Consider the following 16,244-nt stretch of genomic DNA (forward strand, 5'->3'; position numbering starts at 1 on the left):
TCCCTAGTAAGCTATACTTCCTCCGTTTAGAAATAGTTATACCATTTGTATAGTGTTTACTATTCACATCTTGCACTTTGATTGTCTTTGGTGATTTATATTTTAGTAAAAACATAATCATATGAGATATTGTTAGATTCGTCTCAATATATATTATTTTAACTTTTTATAATTTTTACTTATTGATAATTAGAGATATTAATGTTTGAAATAATGCATTGACAACGTGAAAACATGAAATGGTGCAACTATTTCTAAACAGAGGAAGTATTTGGTAGTTGGTATAGGATAAATGCCTTGTTTTTTATCCATATGAGCCATGAAGTCAGTACAAAGAAGGGTTACTGCCTTGTTGGTAATAAACTTGTAACGTTATGATACAAAGTTTCACAATAAGTTCCAATAATGATAGCAATATTAACGAGGACCCTTAGCTTGGGTCCAATCACCAATGGTATGACTTTCTATCTCTCACATGGGAGACTAATGTTTAAATTTTGGTGAAAGCCAAAATTTCAATATTGTTGGGGGTTGGGGGAGAGAGGGTTTGGGGTTGTTGGGCCTTTGGGTAACTGACACGTGGGCAGCCTAGAGATAATTCTTCTTACCACGGGTTCTCGAAAGGAGGAAAAACTTTTTAGTTAAAATAAGTTATTATATATTGTAAGTTTACCTTAGTCCTCATTTAAGACTTGTTGGGAAGATATCATAAATTCATAAGTTTGGATAAATTATATTATGTTTATATAAGCACATATAAGCTCAAGTAAGTTAAGTTCACTTGAATAGAACACACTTTAAGTGCAACACTTTGACTTTTGTATTATTCAAACAATTAACTTTGACCATATCTTTTACTAAATAAAATATTGTCGATTTCTTTCAACTAAAATGTAATTTTCATAATATCAACTTTTATAATTTTAATAATACATAATTAGAGATATTCTTAACCAGCAAAGTTGTGTGTTAGCAATCTTGAAAGTCAAACAATTACACTTATTTAGAAATCGAGGAAGTATAATGAGTATGACTTTCGATACAATACTCGAAATTGTAATTACTTATGAATTATATATGATATTGATAAGAGCCTTTTTTTGTAAATTTGACCTAGGCTTATAAGGAGTCAGGAGTCAACATTTCGATTCAAGGACATTTCTCCTTATCAATCTTAAAAAAGAGGCCAAAATAGGCCCTATAGCTTAGATAATAGAGGGAGCCGAGCGAGTGTTCCATCTCCAGCATGGCAGCATTGTTGGTCAAGTTACTGCTACGCACACATGTGTTATAAGTTATAACATCATTCATATGTTATATTTACGTCATTTACTGGAACAGATACACTATTAATTGTATCCTTTATACTAAGTCATTGGGCTATTTATGTTCTAATATAGGAGTTACGAGTACCCTGCAACTTCGCCAAACTTTTTATGGTCAAATATGTTCCAAGTTCAACGTTGATACGTCCATCGCATGAATTCCATAGCTTAAATCGTCGCCAAAGTTAGCGAATGCGCACTACATGAACTATGAAGCTAGCGTACAACAGTGGTCTTCGTTGGATTTACGTGTGTGAAATGATGCTAACTTTTAAGTTTTCTTCTTAACGTAGGTATGACGTACAAATAATTATCAGTGATTACTACTGCTTAAGAGCCGACTTCCCATTAATTTTATCTCATGTATCATACCAACCCACTAAACTATATAGTTAAGAGTATAATGCTGCTGTGCTAGACTTAATTCAATTTGGCAAATTGTAAACTTAATAGTCCAACGTTGCCTTATGTTGACAAACCAAATTAAAATTTGGCGAGTCTTGGTAGCGTCAACTTCAAGGAATGTGCATCTTCTATATAAACCCCATGCAAGAACATAATTGAGAAACACAACATACATGTAACTAATTCCCTTTACACTAAATTATTGTTTAGAACGAAGTCCTTACATTAGCACAATATATTATCAAACATACAACTTAATTATCTACCACATGGCTACCATAACTTCATCATTATGTACCCTAGTACTACTTACAGTACTAGGAGCTTTTTTGTTGGAAACATGCATGGCCAACAAAGAAGTAAAGTTGTCCACGACACAACGGTGGGGTTGGGGTTGGGGCTGGGGTTGGAGTAGGGGTAGAAGTCATGGAACGCCGCCTGCAAGTCCCCCTCCAGCTAGTCAGGGATATGGTGGGTGGCCGGCCCCTGGTGGCCACAATTCTAGCCGGAGTGGCTGCCCCTTGTCACATAACAACCATACCAGTAGTGGACCTAACAAGATTGTCGTGGGAGGGACTAACAATTGGAATTTTGGCTTTAATTACAGCGACTGGGCACTTAAGAATGGACCATACTATCTCAATGATGTCCTAGGTACGTATTTTAATTAATTTAATCATAATACTTTCTTTATTCGTTAGTGCAACAATTGCTTTCTATATATAAAGATAATGTAATTTAAGGGAGAATATATATGTACCATGCATTTTTCAAAAAAATTGGTAAGAAAAATTACTCTTGGCTGCTCTCGCACAAGGCGCTCTTACCCAGAGGCCCATTACAAGCCAGACACCCCCAACTCCCCCTCCCTCTTATTCCAAGCAAATGTATGGGGTAGGAATTGAACCCTCAGACTTTGCTAAGGAAGATGGAAAAGCTCACCACTTGAGCCAACCCCAATTCCCTATATATGTGCTATATGCATGCTTGGTTACTCTTGACATAAATGCACGCAACTAATTAACCAAAATGGTATTGGCAGTGTTCAAATATAATGCACCAGTAAACGGTACCGGACACAGCGTATACTTGCTTCCAGACTTCTGGAGCTACTTAAAGTGCGACTTAACCAGAGCCAAGCAAGTCGCAACTACCACCGAAGGCGGCGGCAAGGGTTTCGAGTTTAAGCTGACCAAGTGGCAGCCCCATTACTTTGCTTGTGGAGAACACAATGGCATTCACTGCAACCTTGGCATGATGAAGTTTTTTGTCATGCCTATCTTTCGCTCCTGGAATTGATAACTAGTACACTGTACACATGCATGATGCATCAACTGCTCAGTTCCAGATCCAAAACCAGCCCAAAGCTTTTTATCTTGCTAGGAGAAAATCGCAACGCAAATATATTCAATACATTGTACTTTATGTAGTGTTACTATTATTACTCTTTTTGGTTTTATAATAAGTTTGTGTTTTATGGTTCACCTACATTTTGGTTTCGATGCAATAGGGTTTTCTCATATTCTGATGTTACATTAGATAGTCTTTACGTTCTGGATTATAAACATGTAACATGTTTGCTGATGAATAAATATTGTATTTTATGCAATGGTAAATTGATAATGGCATGCATGCAACGTGCAAAATTTGTCTATTAGTCTCGAATTAAACCTTATCCTCATTTGTCTATCAGCTTCCAAAACCAGCCCAAGGCTTTCTATCTTGCTAGGAAAAAATCGCAACGCAAATATATGCAATATATTGAGTGTTACTATTGCTCTTTTGATTGGTTATATAATTGGTAATGGCATGCATGAATCAAACATTACAACATCAGTGCACAAAACATCGAGAAACGGAGATTTTGCTTGTTTGTGAGAAAGTTGTGTTAGGTCACATCCGTCTCCTCCATCCTCCATGTGCCCTTCTCAGTTCTCATAACAGTCTTTGACATCTTCATAAATCCTTTGTATTTGGACTTTTTCTCAAATCTCAATATTCACCCTCCTCCGATCCTGCCGCTTAAATTAGGATGTGTTATTGTTAAATATGGGCCTGGGCCGCACCCATCACAAGGAGAGAAAGTCCACTTCACAACAGAAAGGAGGTTCCACCTTAAAACCATATGGCAATAAGGGGAGTAACCCCTTTGCATTATAAAGTGAACTCATCTCTCTTATTTAATCAATGTGGGACACTCACATGTGGTGTGCGCTATACATCATAGCTTCAACACTCCCCCTCACATGTGAGGTCCCTTTTTTTTCAATTGGCCCAGAATAAATTAACGGACCCTCTGTGGGCCTGGCTCTGATACCATGTTAAATATGGGCCTGGGCCGCACCCATCACAAGGAGAGAAAGTCCACTTCACAACAGAAAGGAGGTTCCACCTTAAAACCATATGGCAATAAGGGGAGTAACCCCTTTGCATTATAAAGTGAACCCATCTCTCTTATTAATCAATGTGGGACACTCACATGTGGTGTGCGCTATACATTATAGCTTCAACATTTATACAATATATATATTTAACCGTTTCATAATAAGTTGACGTAGGAAGGTTGGCGGATAAGTTCGATAAGGAAGCGCGACAAAAAGCCTGAAATGATTTGCACTAATCGGGCCGACAGAGTCCGATTGCTTATTGTGATACCTTTTCGGAAGCGGAACGGCCCAACGAGTCAAACTCACCGTTATGCTATAACCTATAGGCTTTTTAAGCCATCCGAGTTCGTTTAAAGCCCGAAATCAGCTTTTTAATTATTTCCGAATTTTATTATTTCCTTAATTTCGTATTAGGGTTTTGTTTTACGTATTCAAACATTATTAGGTCAATGTTTGGAGGCAGTTTTTGACTTTTAATAATATCACATAGGTCATACTCTTTTCTGGTGGATTTCGGAGTTTTTACAGATTTATCGCTTGTAAATCTGTCTGTTCTTGATCGAGATTAGTATTGCTTTTCTCCATAATTTCCGACTGCGTCATAAGTGACCCTAAATTAGATTGAATTATGTATATATATATATATACTCAATTACACATATTATCAGGCTCCGTAGGCAGTCAAATCATCTAAGGCTATAATAACTTTCTAATAAAGAATTTACTACTATTATATATTTGGTAGGTTATAGATCTTTTTCCTCGATGATGGAATATGGAAGAGTATGTTAGCAAGGTTTCAGACTCTTTTATTATTGTTCCATATACAAAAGGATCCTCTTATACGACCACACCTACAAACAAGAGCAACAATATAATGTTAGTATATACAGGATTGAGACTATTATTGAGACTATATTGCTGGGATTTGATGGTACAATGAACTTATATTAAGATTTGATCGTACAATGAACCTATATTAATTACGGCGTCGTTTCTTTTAAGGAATTTCATATGCTAAGATACTCTTTAGTCAATCATATTTGGTGAGTACTAGTTTTGGGATGGGTGATGTATTATAGACTTTTCCGCATGAATGTACTTAAGAGCATCAACAATGGGGTGGGTTTAGCTTGGTCTAGTAAATAGTAAAACTAGTTTTAATTGGTTTTGTTGTTGTGGAACTTGACTCTTTGGCTTGGTTGGTCTGGAAATCCAGACCATATGAGCATGGGATGGCGTGCACAAAAAACATCTATTTTATATAAATCATCTATTTTATATAAAAAATAAACATTGTATATGTGGGGTTTGGTAAAAGTAGAGAGAGAGTATGGTGGGTTTGGTAAAAGTAGGAGAGAGAAATAAAAAAATCAAGTAAGACCAACCACACCATTGTGACAAAAAAAAGATGAGTTGGTGGGAATTTTAGTGGGATGTGAGGTGTAAGAAGAAGGAAAGGAGTGCGAAAAAAAAAAAACTCCAAGACCAAGTAAGACCAACCCACCCCATTGTAGATGCTCTAAGTGAGTACAAATGTGCTACAAGAACATGTATGTATGGTTAGTTGTGAATCTTATGCGCATTTGGTCGCGCCTATGCTAAAGAGTAAAGAGCACTTCGAAATTTAAGGTCATATAAGGTGAAGGGCGGCCTTATGTTGTAGGTCATTTTACAAACCCTCTTAGATAATCCTATATGCCATAGATTATCAGATAAGTTTTTTTAATAATAATAATAGTGAAGATATGTTCTTTATATATGAATTGCCCTTTGGCTATATTAGATTTCAGCTCGTGCTTTGTCCTTAATCCGATACTCATAAGTCATAACTCAGCTCAACCACATTTTCTTTTCCTTCCAAACTTGTTGGCTTGGGATTGACCCTCATGGGATAGGTTCCTTTACAGGGGCAACTTCGTTGAGGATTTAGTTATCTACTCATCCCTCTTTTCCAATTTATAATACTTGTTTATCTTTTTACACAAGGATTAAGAAAACTATCATGTGCTTTAATTATTTGTAGTACTTACATTGCATTTGAAAGTATAAACATTAAATGTGGCTACAACTTTTTCATGTAAAATGTTAAGGATATATTTTAAATGTGGGTCATGTAGTTACAACTTTCCATGTAAAGTAAGGCCAAAATAGAAATAAAGTTTATTTGATGATGACATTTTAGAATAAAGTATCATTTCAAAAATAGAAACAAGAAGAATATTTGGGACACCTAAAATAAAATACAAGCACTATAAATTGAAATAAACGGAGTATTTTTCCTGCATAATTTTTATAAAATAGTCATAATTGTGGCTTTTTATTGCATAATAAACAAAATAGATCACTTTTAAAATGATGCTAATGCCAATTTAATTTGCTTGTGATATAAGCTTGGGTCCTAACCTAGCCATATAGCCAATGGCACCTACCACGTCCACTTGTATGGTTGCATTGCTGCTTCGCCAACTTTATTTGGTAAAAAAGTCTCAGTTAAACAGCGGTGCATCCATTACTAATTTACATTACAACTTACATCATTCACTAAATTTGGTAATTCCCCACTAATTGAACCTCATTCTTCAGTCATCCTTGTGTTGTATTCATGTGTGAACTGAAGCTATACACATTAGGAATTAGAATGTTTTCTTCTACGTATAAGTGGCAAATTACTGCTTAGAGCCAATAATCTTGCTTAACTACCAACCCACTAATTTATACATTTAGAAATACATCGCTTGACTTCAATTTGATCATCAATTTTGGGAAAATATATGCAACAATTCAACCTCTTCACTTGTAAAGTCCAACAGTTGCCTTCTTTTGACAAAGTAAACTTTGGCACAAACAAACATTCTGTCTTTTTCTCCACCAAAATTTCCCCTATATAAACCTCATGCAGCAAAAGAAATGATCATCGCACCTTCTTACACTAATTCTTTTACAATATTACTAATTACTAATTCATTATAGTGGTATATTTCCGATTTTATATCTAAGTTTAAGAAATATACATGACTAAGTGTAGCATCAGTTCATCACTATGTATCCTAGCACTTACAGTACTGGGAGCTTCTTTGTTGGGAACATGCATGGCCAACACGGAAGTAAAGACGACACAACGGTGGGGTTGGGGTTGGGGATGGGGTAGGGGTCATAGTACGCCTCCAGTTGCCCCTCCAGCTGGTTGGGGCTCGGGATGGGGTTGGAGTAGGGGTCATAGTACACCTCCAGTTGCACCTCCAGTTAGTTGGGGTTGGGGCTGGGGTTGGAGTAGGGGTCGGGGTCATAGCACGCCTCCAGTTGCCCCTCCAGCTGGTCAGGGACAGGGTGGGTGGTCGGCTCCTGGTGGCTACAATTTTAGCCGCAGTGGCTGCCCCTTGTCTCATGAAAACCGCACTAGTAGTAGCGGTGGACCTACTTTGTCTCATGAAAACCGTACTAGTAGTAGCGGACCTAACAAGATCGTTGTGGGAGGGTCTTACAATTGGAATTTTGGCTTCAATTACAGTGACTGGGCTCTCAAGAGTGGACCTTATTATCTCAATGATGTCCTAGGTACGTACATACAAAAATTTGTCGTAATGTATATACTTCTTCCATTGCTTAATGATGCAACATTAGACTATTTACTGTCTTCCTAACATGTTTTGGAGCATTATTTTGAAAATATAAATCGAAATTATACTAAGAAGATTTCCCATGATTTTGTGTCCAAATTATTTATACTCAAATTTTGCAAAGTGTGACATATTAAAGTCATATATAAGTTGAATGTATTAGAAAACGAAGTAATAAGTATTATGTTTACTTATAAGCTTTTAAGATAGAAGTTTCATTCTACAATATCCTCCACTCCATTGAAAACCTAAAACATCACAACTAATAAGTGAGCCAACTATATCATATCTGTAATATGCCATCAATTTTCTTTTTTTTTTTAATTGTTTGAAGTGAATATGCCATCCATGCTTGGTTACTCTTTAATATACACACACAACTAAACAACCAAAATGGTATTGGCAGTGTTCAAGTACAACGCACCTGTAAACGGAACCGGACACAGCGTATACTTACTACCAGACTTCCAGAGCTACTTAAAGTGCGACTTAACGAGAGCCAAGCAAGTTGCAAGTACCAACCAAGGAGGCGGCAAGGGATACGAATTTAAGCTGAACAAGTGGCAGCCTCATTACTTTGCTTGTGGAGAGCACAATGGCATTCACTGCAACCTTGGCATGATGAAGTTCTTTGTCATGCCTATCTTTCGCTCCTGGAATTAATTCGTAGTAGTAGTACACAGGCATCAACTGCTCAGCTCTAGGCCCAACACCAGTTGATAGAGGAATATGATTATATTATTTATCTTGCTAGAAAATAAGTAACGCAACGCAAAACATTATGTTACACTTTGCTTTTGTAACAAGTTCTTCCCATTTTCCCTTGCTTAATTGTAAAATTTACATGTTCTGAAATGGTATTGGTTCACCCTTAAATATCGTGTAAACAAAAACTTAACAAATGGAGTATGTTATAGTAAAGTCTATGAGTAGTACAAGATGAACCCCCCTTAGCTTTGTGGCACACTGCACAGCATGAACTACCCCGCTCACAAAAATTAATACAGTATGAAATACCAATACGTAAAGTATCTATTTTATTATTCTGCCTCATTAAGTATGATTTCCAGTTCCTTCCTGTAGTTAAAGACTCACAGCTACCAGCACGATTTCTGAAGTATAGTGTTCACTGTTCAAACGACCAAGCTAATATAGAAATGGGAGCACAAAAGTACTTGGATCTTAATTTTAGTGAAATCCAAAATGAACTATAGAACTTGTTAGTAGTCTTTCAGTATCAATTTGTTAGAATGATGTATAAAGAAGGTTGGCGTACTTTTTAGATATAACCACAGTGCAGACTCCCGACTTTACTTGAGGCGATCCTTATCCGCTGATCTAAAATTCTCGTTCAGATAATCTTTGGTGGCAACAGCTCTGCACAACAGAAAGAAAGAGAGTCAACATTACTGAGCTTTATTAATTAAATATCTAGATGGAAGATATGCTATCAACCCTGAAAAACCATAATATGAACCTAAGTCACTTAAAATATGATCACAAGTGTCAAACATAGGCATAAGTAAGAGGCGAGACTATAATTGGGCCATTTTATGTAAATTTTGTATGGTTTCTCCCCAAAATAAAAGTGTGAACACATGTAGATTGTAGAGTATTGTATACAAACCAGGTATTTGAGGTATAATTGAAGTTCCGAATTAAACTAAGGCATTGTGAACCATAGCGATTCTGACAAGCACAAACTAATAGTTTTACCTCACCCATAAGATCCAAAAGGATCATTTTATTGACACAATTACTATCTTATACCTGGCATAAACAGATGTTTATTTCTTAAAGCAAATTCATCCAGCACTAGCCTTAATCCACATGCATGTTTAACAGAGCAGATGCATTAGTTGTACCTGCAAGCTAGCATTATGCATTGCATGTCTATAACACCCACGGGCTTTCCGCTGTACCCCTGCCCAAGCTCCGAAACAACAGGCAGCTGACTTAATCCATGCCTTATCATAATTACTTCAGCGGAAAGAAGATCCATGTCAGGTGTTGCTGTCCAAAGCACCTCAAACTTTTCACCATAAAGAGAAAGCATATCCGCCACTAGGAAATCCTGTGACATGTATAGATCGGTCACACCCATAAGCACCCATGAGGCCATGACTATCAAAATAAGGTAATTTCAATTTCACACAGAACAGCTGACAATGCATGGATTAAGTCAGATTAAGTCAGACTCACAGAAGCAATTAGAGGGAATGTGTAGCACACTTTATAGCAGGGCTGTTCAGCAGATTCCTTATAAAACAATATTGCAATTGCCCATTAATCTAATTTTGTTATTCTTAAAATTCATAAGAAGGTTAAACTAGAAGAATAAACAGTAATTTCGAAAACTAACATTTCAATATCCTAGCTAATCAGGTGCATACAGATGAAATAGTGCCAGAGCTACTCCAGAGTCCAGAAAGTGCTATTTCTTTCATCTTTAAAGTTGAACATCGTTTAATAAGACCTATATATATATATGAGTACGTGAGAGAGACAGAGAGAATAAAGGTCCTATGAGAACACTCCTTATATGAGTACGTGAGAATGGCGGAATCATAATCCATTCTAGTAAAAATGTAATCCTTTTCTAAGAAAAAGCATTGTAACCCCTTTTCCTCAAAATGTAGTCCTTTTGAAGGTTGGCCCTCCAACGAAAAAAATGGTTATAACTTAGCCAAAATGGATTACATATTGGTTAAAAAGGATTAAAACAAAGTGTTCTCACATCTCTCTCATATCCAATATTCAACAGCAAAGATGGAAATTCAGATAATTTACATCATAAAGTTCACAATTTTCACATGCAATCTAAAGAATTAGAAAATTCAAGCACCAATACCTCGGGCTTTCTCTTTTTCGTTTGTGCAGATTTGCTGAACTCTAGAATATCCTCTAGTGATAGCAAACCCATCAGATGATTATCCTTATTAACAATAAGTGCGTAAGACTGCTTCTCCGCAAGCATAAGATTCACAGCTTCAAGTAGCGATGTACTCTGTAAAACAGTAGCAAACCTTGTCCTCATAGCCTGCGAAACAAATATTCTCCTTTCAGCTTCTTCATTCTCGGTGTCAGAATCATCAAAGCAACTCGAGCTCTCTATTTCACAGATATTATCTATATTGGATGTTTTTGTAGGGTATGGGTGACCCGATGAAAGTGAAACAGTGTTCTTGTTTGAAGCATCACTTTCTTGAATCTTAAGAGCACTTTCATTAGCTTTCTTGTCATTTCCCAAATCTGTTCTCCTTATCCTTGGAGATGTAATCCAAGAAGATGTGCCCACAGCTGCTAGAAGAGGTACAACTATCCGGTAGTCCTGAGTGAGCTCAAAAAGAAGCAGCACCGATGTAAGAGGTACCTGACAAACCCCTGCAAGAGTAGCAGCCATGCCAACCTGTTGTATTTAAAGATAAGTGAATCAAGTAATCACATCAATGCAAACTTGCAGAAAGATTAGCAGCAAATGCTAGGTTGAGGAGATCAAATCTCGGCCAAATCTACAAAGGATTGTAATGATCTTAAGAGTTCAAAATTTTCTTAGACCTCCAACTGGGCTAGTATCTTCTAGGTAATTGAGAGTTTTATTTGGGCTAGTTAGTAGGAACAACTTTCATAAAGAAAGGCAAAGGTAAAATAAAAAATAAAAAAGCATCACATAGCTCCAATGAATGAGAAATGGTTGCTAACAGGAAATGGAAGCAAGAATAAATGGGAATGAGAAATGGTAGAAATAAATACTTAAAAATAATAATGATTGTTAAAGGACACAGCAGCATAAATACCTGAAGAAGAATGGATTTACTATCCACAACCTACAGATTATTGACAATTTTCACAAGATACACAACTAATGTGGTAGCTCCAGTTCCACAATTTGCAGAACAATCAAATTAATGCAAAGCATTGTTGCAGAGAAATAAAAGTAATTACGAATGAAAATAGCATTTGAATTCCTTCTAGTGGAAATGTGGAATTATATTCACAGTCGATAAATAGGTAGATAAAAACGTTATTGCACTTGAAGAATCACATGAAAACACCACTTTGAGCATCTACAATCCCAACATAGATTTAAAGAATCTACATGACAGAGACAAATTACCAACAAAAATCAGCTAATCCTAGTCCGCAACTAAAATGAACATCATGACCAGTGTAAAGTGGCTACAAAACATACCTACTATATATAGGTCAAAGCAAATATAAGATTGAATTAATATCCTCATTGTAACATGGAGATTGGACAACGCCATGGAGATAGGAAAAAGTAAAATAAGAATTAGTACCAGGCCATATGCTTGTGGTGATGCCACTTCAATGAAAGAAAATTGAAAAATTGGACGGCATTCAGAAACCGCCAAAGCAATAAGTTTTCCATATGCCATTCCTGTAGCAGCACCAATAAAGAGTGATGGGGCATAATATCCCCCAACTAATCCAGAGGCCCGACAAAAGGAAGTAGCAATAATTTTAACACCCACTAGTTGAACCAGTAGGTCAGCGGAGAGGCCTTTTACAAAGGGTCGAGATTCCAATAAGATATCAACATTCTGGAAACCCCAGTAAAGAATTTCTGGATATGCCAAAGCCATGAGCCCGACAGCTAAGCCACCAGTTATTGGAAAAACAACCTTCGGTACTCGGCCAGCTTTCTTAATTTCTTCAGCCTCATGTAGCATGAAAGTAGTACACCTAGTCAATGCCAAAGAAACCAAGCCGCAAAGAATTCCCAGCAAAAGATACAACGGGAGTTCTGAGAATACAAAAAACTAACCAAATGAACTCAAAATCATTATTTCAAAGTGGAGGGACTCTTGTAAAAAAAATCACTAGTAATGGCCTGTAGGAGTAATGCAGTCAAGAAGTAGACAACCCTACCCACCAATGGGGATATAACGAGTGGTCGAGTAATTCTTCAAAAGACACCAGAAACAACATTTTCTGAGAAGGGGAATATTAAGAGGGGTGTTTTTATAGATGGTCAGATTCATGACATAAAATTTCTTATAAAGCAGTCTATATGTATAAGAATGTGAAAATAGAGGGGTATATTCATGCTTGTAGGCTGTAGCAATATACCCTGAACATAATTAACTAGATCTAAGGATTTGTTATCTGCTTGTATTGTTGTACATGCAATGAAAAGCTGAAAGGTGATAATTGAGAGAGATTGAACTCACAAGTCACAACTTACCACTTGCAGAGCGGAAATCATAATTAGGGACCTTGAATGCCGGTTCAGCACCAAGACCAACTTCAGACAATACAGAAGCTATGACAGCACTGAGTATGACCATTGAGGTTGTATTTGTGAGTGTTGCGGATGTATCAGGAGATGGCCATAAAACAGATTCTACAGCAAAAAAACAACCAGCTACAGCAGCATTGAATCCTGTGCAGAATGAACATGTATATGTCAAGCACATAAATGAGAACTAAAATGTTGTTGTTGAAACAGCCACAAAGTGGATGCAGCCAAAGAAGCAAGTATAATCTTGCATCTTTAACAAATTTAAGCACAAAAAGTTCACCCAGTAAAACATTAACATTTATATTACTTTCAAGCTCTTAATGCAAAATTACCTTTCAAGCTTAGAGCAGAATAACACAAAGTACACTTCAACAAATCATCATTCAACAGTAACCAGCACAGCTTCAGAACAGTAGATATAAGACCGATTTGAAGCTATTTATGCAAAATGCCAAATGGTCTAGGTAGATTCAAGAGTCAAGACTACATGCTAACAGCGTCTACCAAACCAAAAGATTACAACCTAGTTTTGCTTAAATGTGATATTAATTCCATGCTCATGTTGCCGTGTGCCTATACATTGCAATATGCAATTCTTGCTGTGTTTATATCTCAAGTCTCTGAGGCCCAACCTTCTTCCTCCTATACCTAAATATGGTAGAAGGACTTGTTTGTCAGCTAGTCATTCTAACCTCACGATAATTATCAAATGAGTAGTTTTAGGTGAGAGTTAAGACGCTACCACACTCTGAGACGTAAAAAGTTAACCCAATTAAAGTAAACAAATACCGGAATTATAATTGCCTCAACTCTACAAAAACAGATAATCAAAATCAAATGACACAAACAGGCTAGAGCACTAGAGCACATATTAAAAATATTAGAACATAGATTCATTAGACAAGCATATAGAAGAGAGTGACAGCCTATTCAAGCAAAGATTGTGATAAATATAGGTAAGTGCATTACAATATATAGTTGAAGAATTCCAACCAGAAGCAATCCCGGCAGCTGATCCCGCAGCAACAAGAGGAACTTTCTTTCCGGTACTCCTACCAGACAAAGAAGCAACTCCTTTGCCAATGGAAGAACCAATCTCAACACTAGGACCTTCAGGTCCCAACGAGTTCCCAGTCCCAAGGGTAACACACGCTGCCAAGGACCTCAGGAATTGCTGAAGCACAGCCTTTATCTGAGGAATCATAATAAAGCCTCCTTCTGGAGCATCAAGACTGTCTCGAAGAAGATTCAACAAAGAAACAAGCAAACCACCACAAACTGGTACGAATATAGTCCTCTTCCATGTTTTCTCAAGTGGCTCCTCCCTCAACCACGATGCACCTCGGTATAGTACACCATCCCAACAGAAATCACGTAATTCATGAACCTAAAGTGTTAATCTCAACCAATTCAATATAAAAACAAGGAAAATGAATGAGGGATGAATGTAAATTACTACTTCCTCCGTTTTATTAATTCTACCATGTTGACCTTTGACACTATTCAAAAATTCTACTTGGACCATCTTGTATTTTTTATACATAAGGAAGAAAAAGGGTCAAATCTTGTTGGATTTGTCTCAATATATATTTTCAAAATATCTAACTCATAATTTTTACTTCCTCCGTAACATATTAGATGTTACACTTTGACTTTTAACTTGCCAATACAATACTTTGATCATTAATAAATTTAATTGTGTATTAGTAAAAGTTACAAGGAGTTAATATTATGAAAGTATACATTGAGGCGAATCGAACAACATATCATATAGTAACGGTTGATTCTATCTAAAACTAACTGAAATATGCTTGGTCAGATGCAGCTATTGAATAGTGCAATTTTCAAAGTGTAACATCTATCTTGTTACGAAGAAAGTATATAATTGCTCAAAGTTGTGTGTCGGCAAATGTGCAAAGAGCAAATGATAGAACTGAAAAAAAGCGGAGGAATTACAAAATTAGGGTTTAGGAATTGAATATACCAACCAAGTAATTGAAAAGGACGACGCTGAGTCCAGTAAGAAGACCTACAAAACAAGCAGAAACAATTGCAGAATTGGCTTCTCCTCCTGAAAGAGAAATACCTTGTAATACAGTCGCCAATACTCCTTTATTAATTCCTCTCTCGCCGCCGCCGCCGCTGCCGCTGTCGCTGCTAGTGTGATCAACACTGCTAATGTGATCAATTTCATCTGATTCCAAACACTTTTCATCAACATCATCATCAGAATTCTTAAATCCGCAATTTCTTCTGAAAGTTAAACGGTTATGGCGGATACAGAGGCGGCGACCGCCATTAACAAACGAAGCTCTGTAATTAAAATTTAGGTTGCAATCATAATCATACATATGCATGTGCATGTACATGTAGCAGTAACGATTAAGTTTCAATGCAGAACCATAAGATGATGATGATGTCTTAGATGATGACGACATGGCCCAAAGGTGATGAAAGTGAGAAGAGTGAAATGGTGTAGCCGCCATTATCATGATCAATTACGAGTATGGGAGTTGGAATTGGAATATTTGTCGCTCTGTCTTCGTCTCTTACCTTGACAATCCAAAAGCTAGGAGTTTTCGTCATCTGAAACCCTCACTTACCGACTCCATGGACGTCTGAATTGCTCTCCTTCAAATGTCTTCCTTTTTATGTTTTATGTCAGAATTATGGATAAGCTACAGACTACAAGGACCACATCCATATGTAATCTCACTAATCAGAATTATGGATAAGCTACATACTACAAGGAACACACGCGCAAAATTTGGAGGAAGAACTTAAGTCAATATCGGATTATTGATCATTTTGGCCGGAAAATGAAGTAAAGATACTGAAAATAAAAAATTAGAAGACTTATAGGTATTAGTTGACAAAATAAAATAATTAACGGCTCGTTTGGTAGTCGTTAATAAATTGTGGTAATGGAATTGAATTTTAAGTGTAATTTTATTAGGGAAGCACCATTAAAATCTCTATGGGGAAGCATTTTTTCTCCATGGCTAAGCAATTTCACCCCTAAACTTGTGTTTTTATCTCCAAGGGGAAGCAATTTTCATTACCACTCATTACCACCTTACAAGGTGGTATTGGATGGGAATGAAAATTCAAAAAGGAAAGTGGACACTTTAGGATAAATTAGCATTACCATGGGAATGAACAATGATACTTTTCACAAATTTACACACAAATTCATTCCTATTACCACCATTTATGACCAACTACCAAACGGGAAAGCTAC

At 36.6% G+C, this 16,244-nt stretch overlaps 3 protein-coding genes across 5 annotated transcripts; 2 read left to right on the forward strand and 1 right to left on the reverse strand.

Moving 5' to 3' along the window:
- Positions 1-1,880: 1,880 nt before the first annotated feature.
- On the forward strand, positions 1,881-3,346 carry LOC104904467 (uncharacterized). Its single transcript, XM_010692721.3, has 2 exons — positions 1,881-2,384; positions 2,773-3,346. The coding sequence occupies exons 1-2, from the start codon at positions 2,000-2,002 to the stop codon at positions 3,027-3,029; spliced, it is 642 nt and encodes a 213-aa protein (XP_010691023.1). The 5' UTR covers positions 1,881-1,999; the 3' UTR covers positions 3,030-3,346.
- Positions 3,347-7,013: 3,667 nt separating this feature from the next.
- Positions 7,014-8,613, forward strand: LOC104904469 (hypothetical protein). Its single transcript, XM_010692724.4, has 2 exons — positions 7,014-7,675; positions 8,144-8,613. The coding sequence occupies exons 1-2, from the start codon at positions 7,132-7,134 to the stop codon at positions 8,398-8,400; spliced, it is 801 nt and encodes a 266-aa protein (XP_010691026.1). The 5' UTR covers positions 7,014-7,131; the 3' UTR covers positions 8,401-8,613.
- LOC104904468 (chloride channel protein CLC-e) lies at positions 8,458-15,716 on the reverse strand. Of its 3 annotated transcripts, none has more exons than XM_048635894.2 (7): positions 15,090-15,707; positions 13,997-14,390; positions 12,947-13,144; positions 12,039-12,505; positions 10,589-11,146; positions 9,603-9,811; positions 8,458-9,114 (listed from the first exon to the last, which is right to left on the reverse strand). In XM_048635894.2, the coding sequence occupies exons 1-7, from the start codon at positions 15,228-15,230 to the stop codon at positions 9,048-9,050; spliced, it is 2,034 nt and encodes a 677-aa protein (XP_048491851.1). In that variant the 5' UTR covers positions 15,231-15,707; the 3' UTR covers positions 8,458-9,047. The 3 variants fall into 3 exon arrangements, with proteins under 3 accessions (XP_048491851.1, XP_010691024.1, XP_048491850.1); XM_010692722.4 differs by having other exon boundaries at positions 14,992-15,707; XM_048635893.2 differs by lacking the exon at positions 9,603-9,811 and having other exon boundaries at positions 14,992-15,716.
- Between the last annotated feature and the right edge of the window lie 528 nt (positions 15,717-16,244).

Source organism: Beta vulgaris, chromosome 9, assembly GCF_026745355.1.
Source record: "Beta vulgaris subsp. vulgaris cultivar EL10 chromosome 9, EL10.2, whole genome shotgun sequence".
NCBI classification, from domain to species: domain Eukaryota; kingdom Viridiplantae; phylum Streptophyta; class Magnoliopsida; order Caryophyllales; family Amaranthaceae; genus Beta; species Beta vulgaris.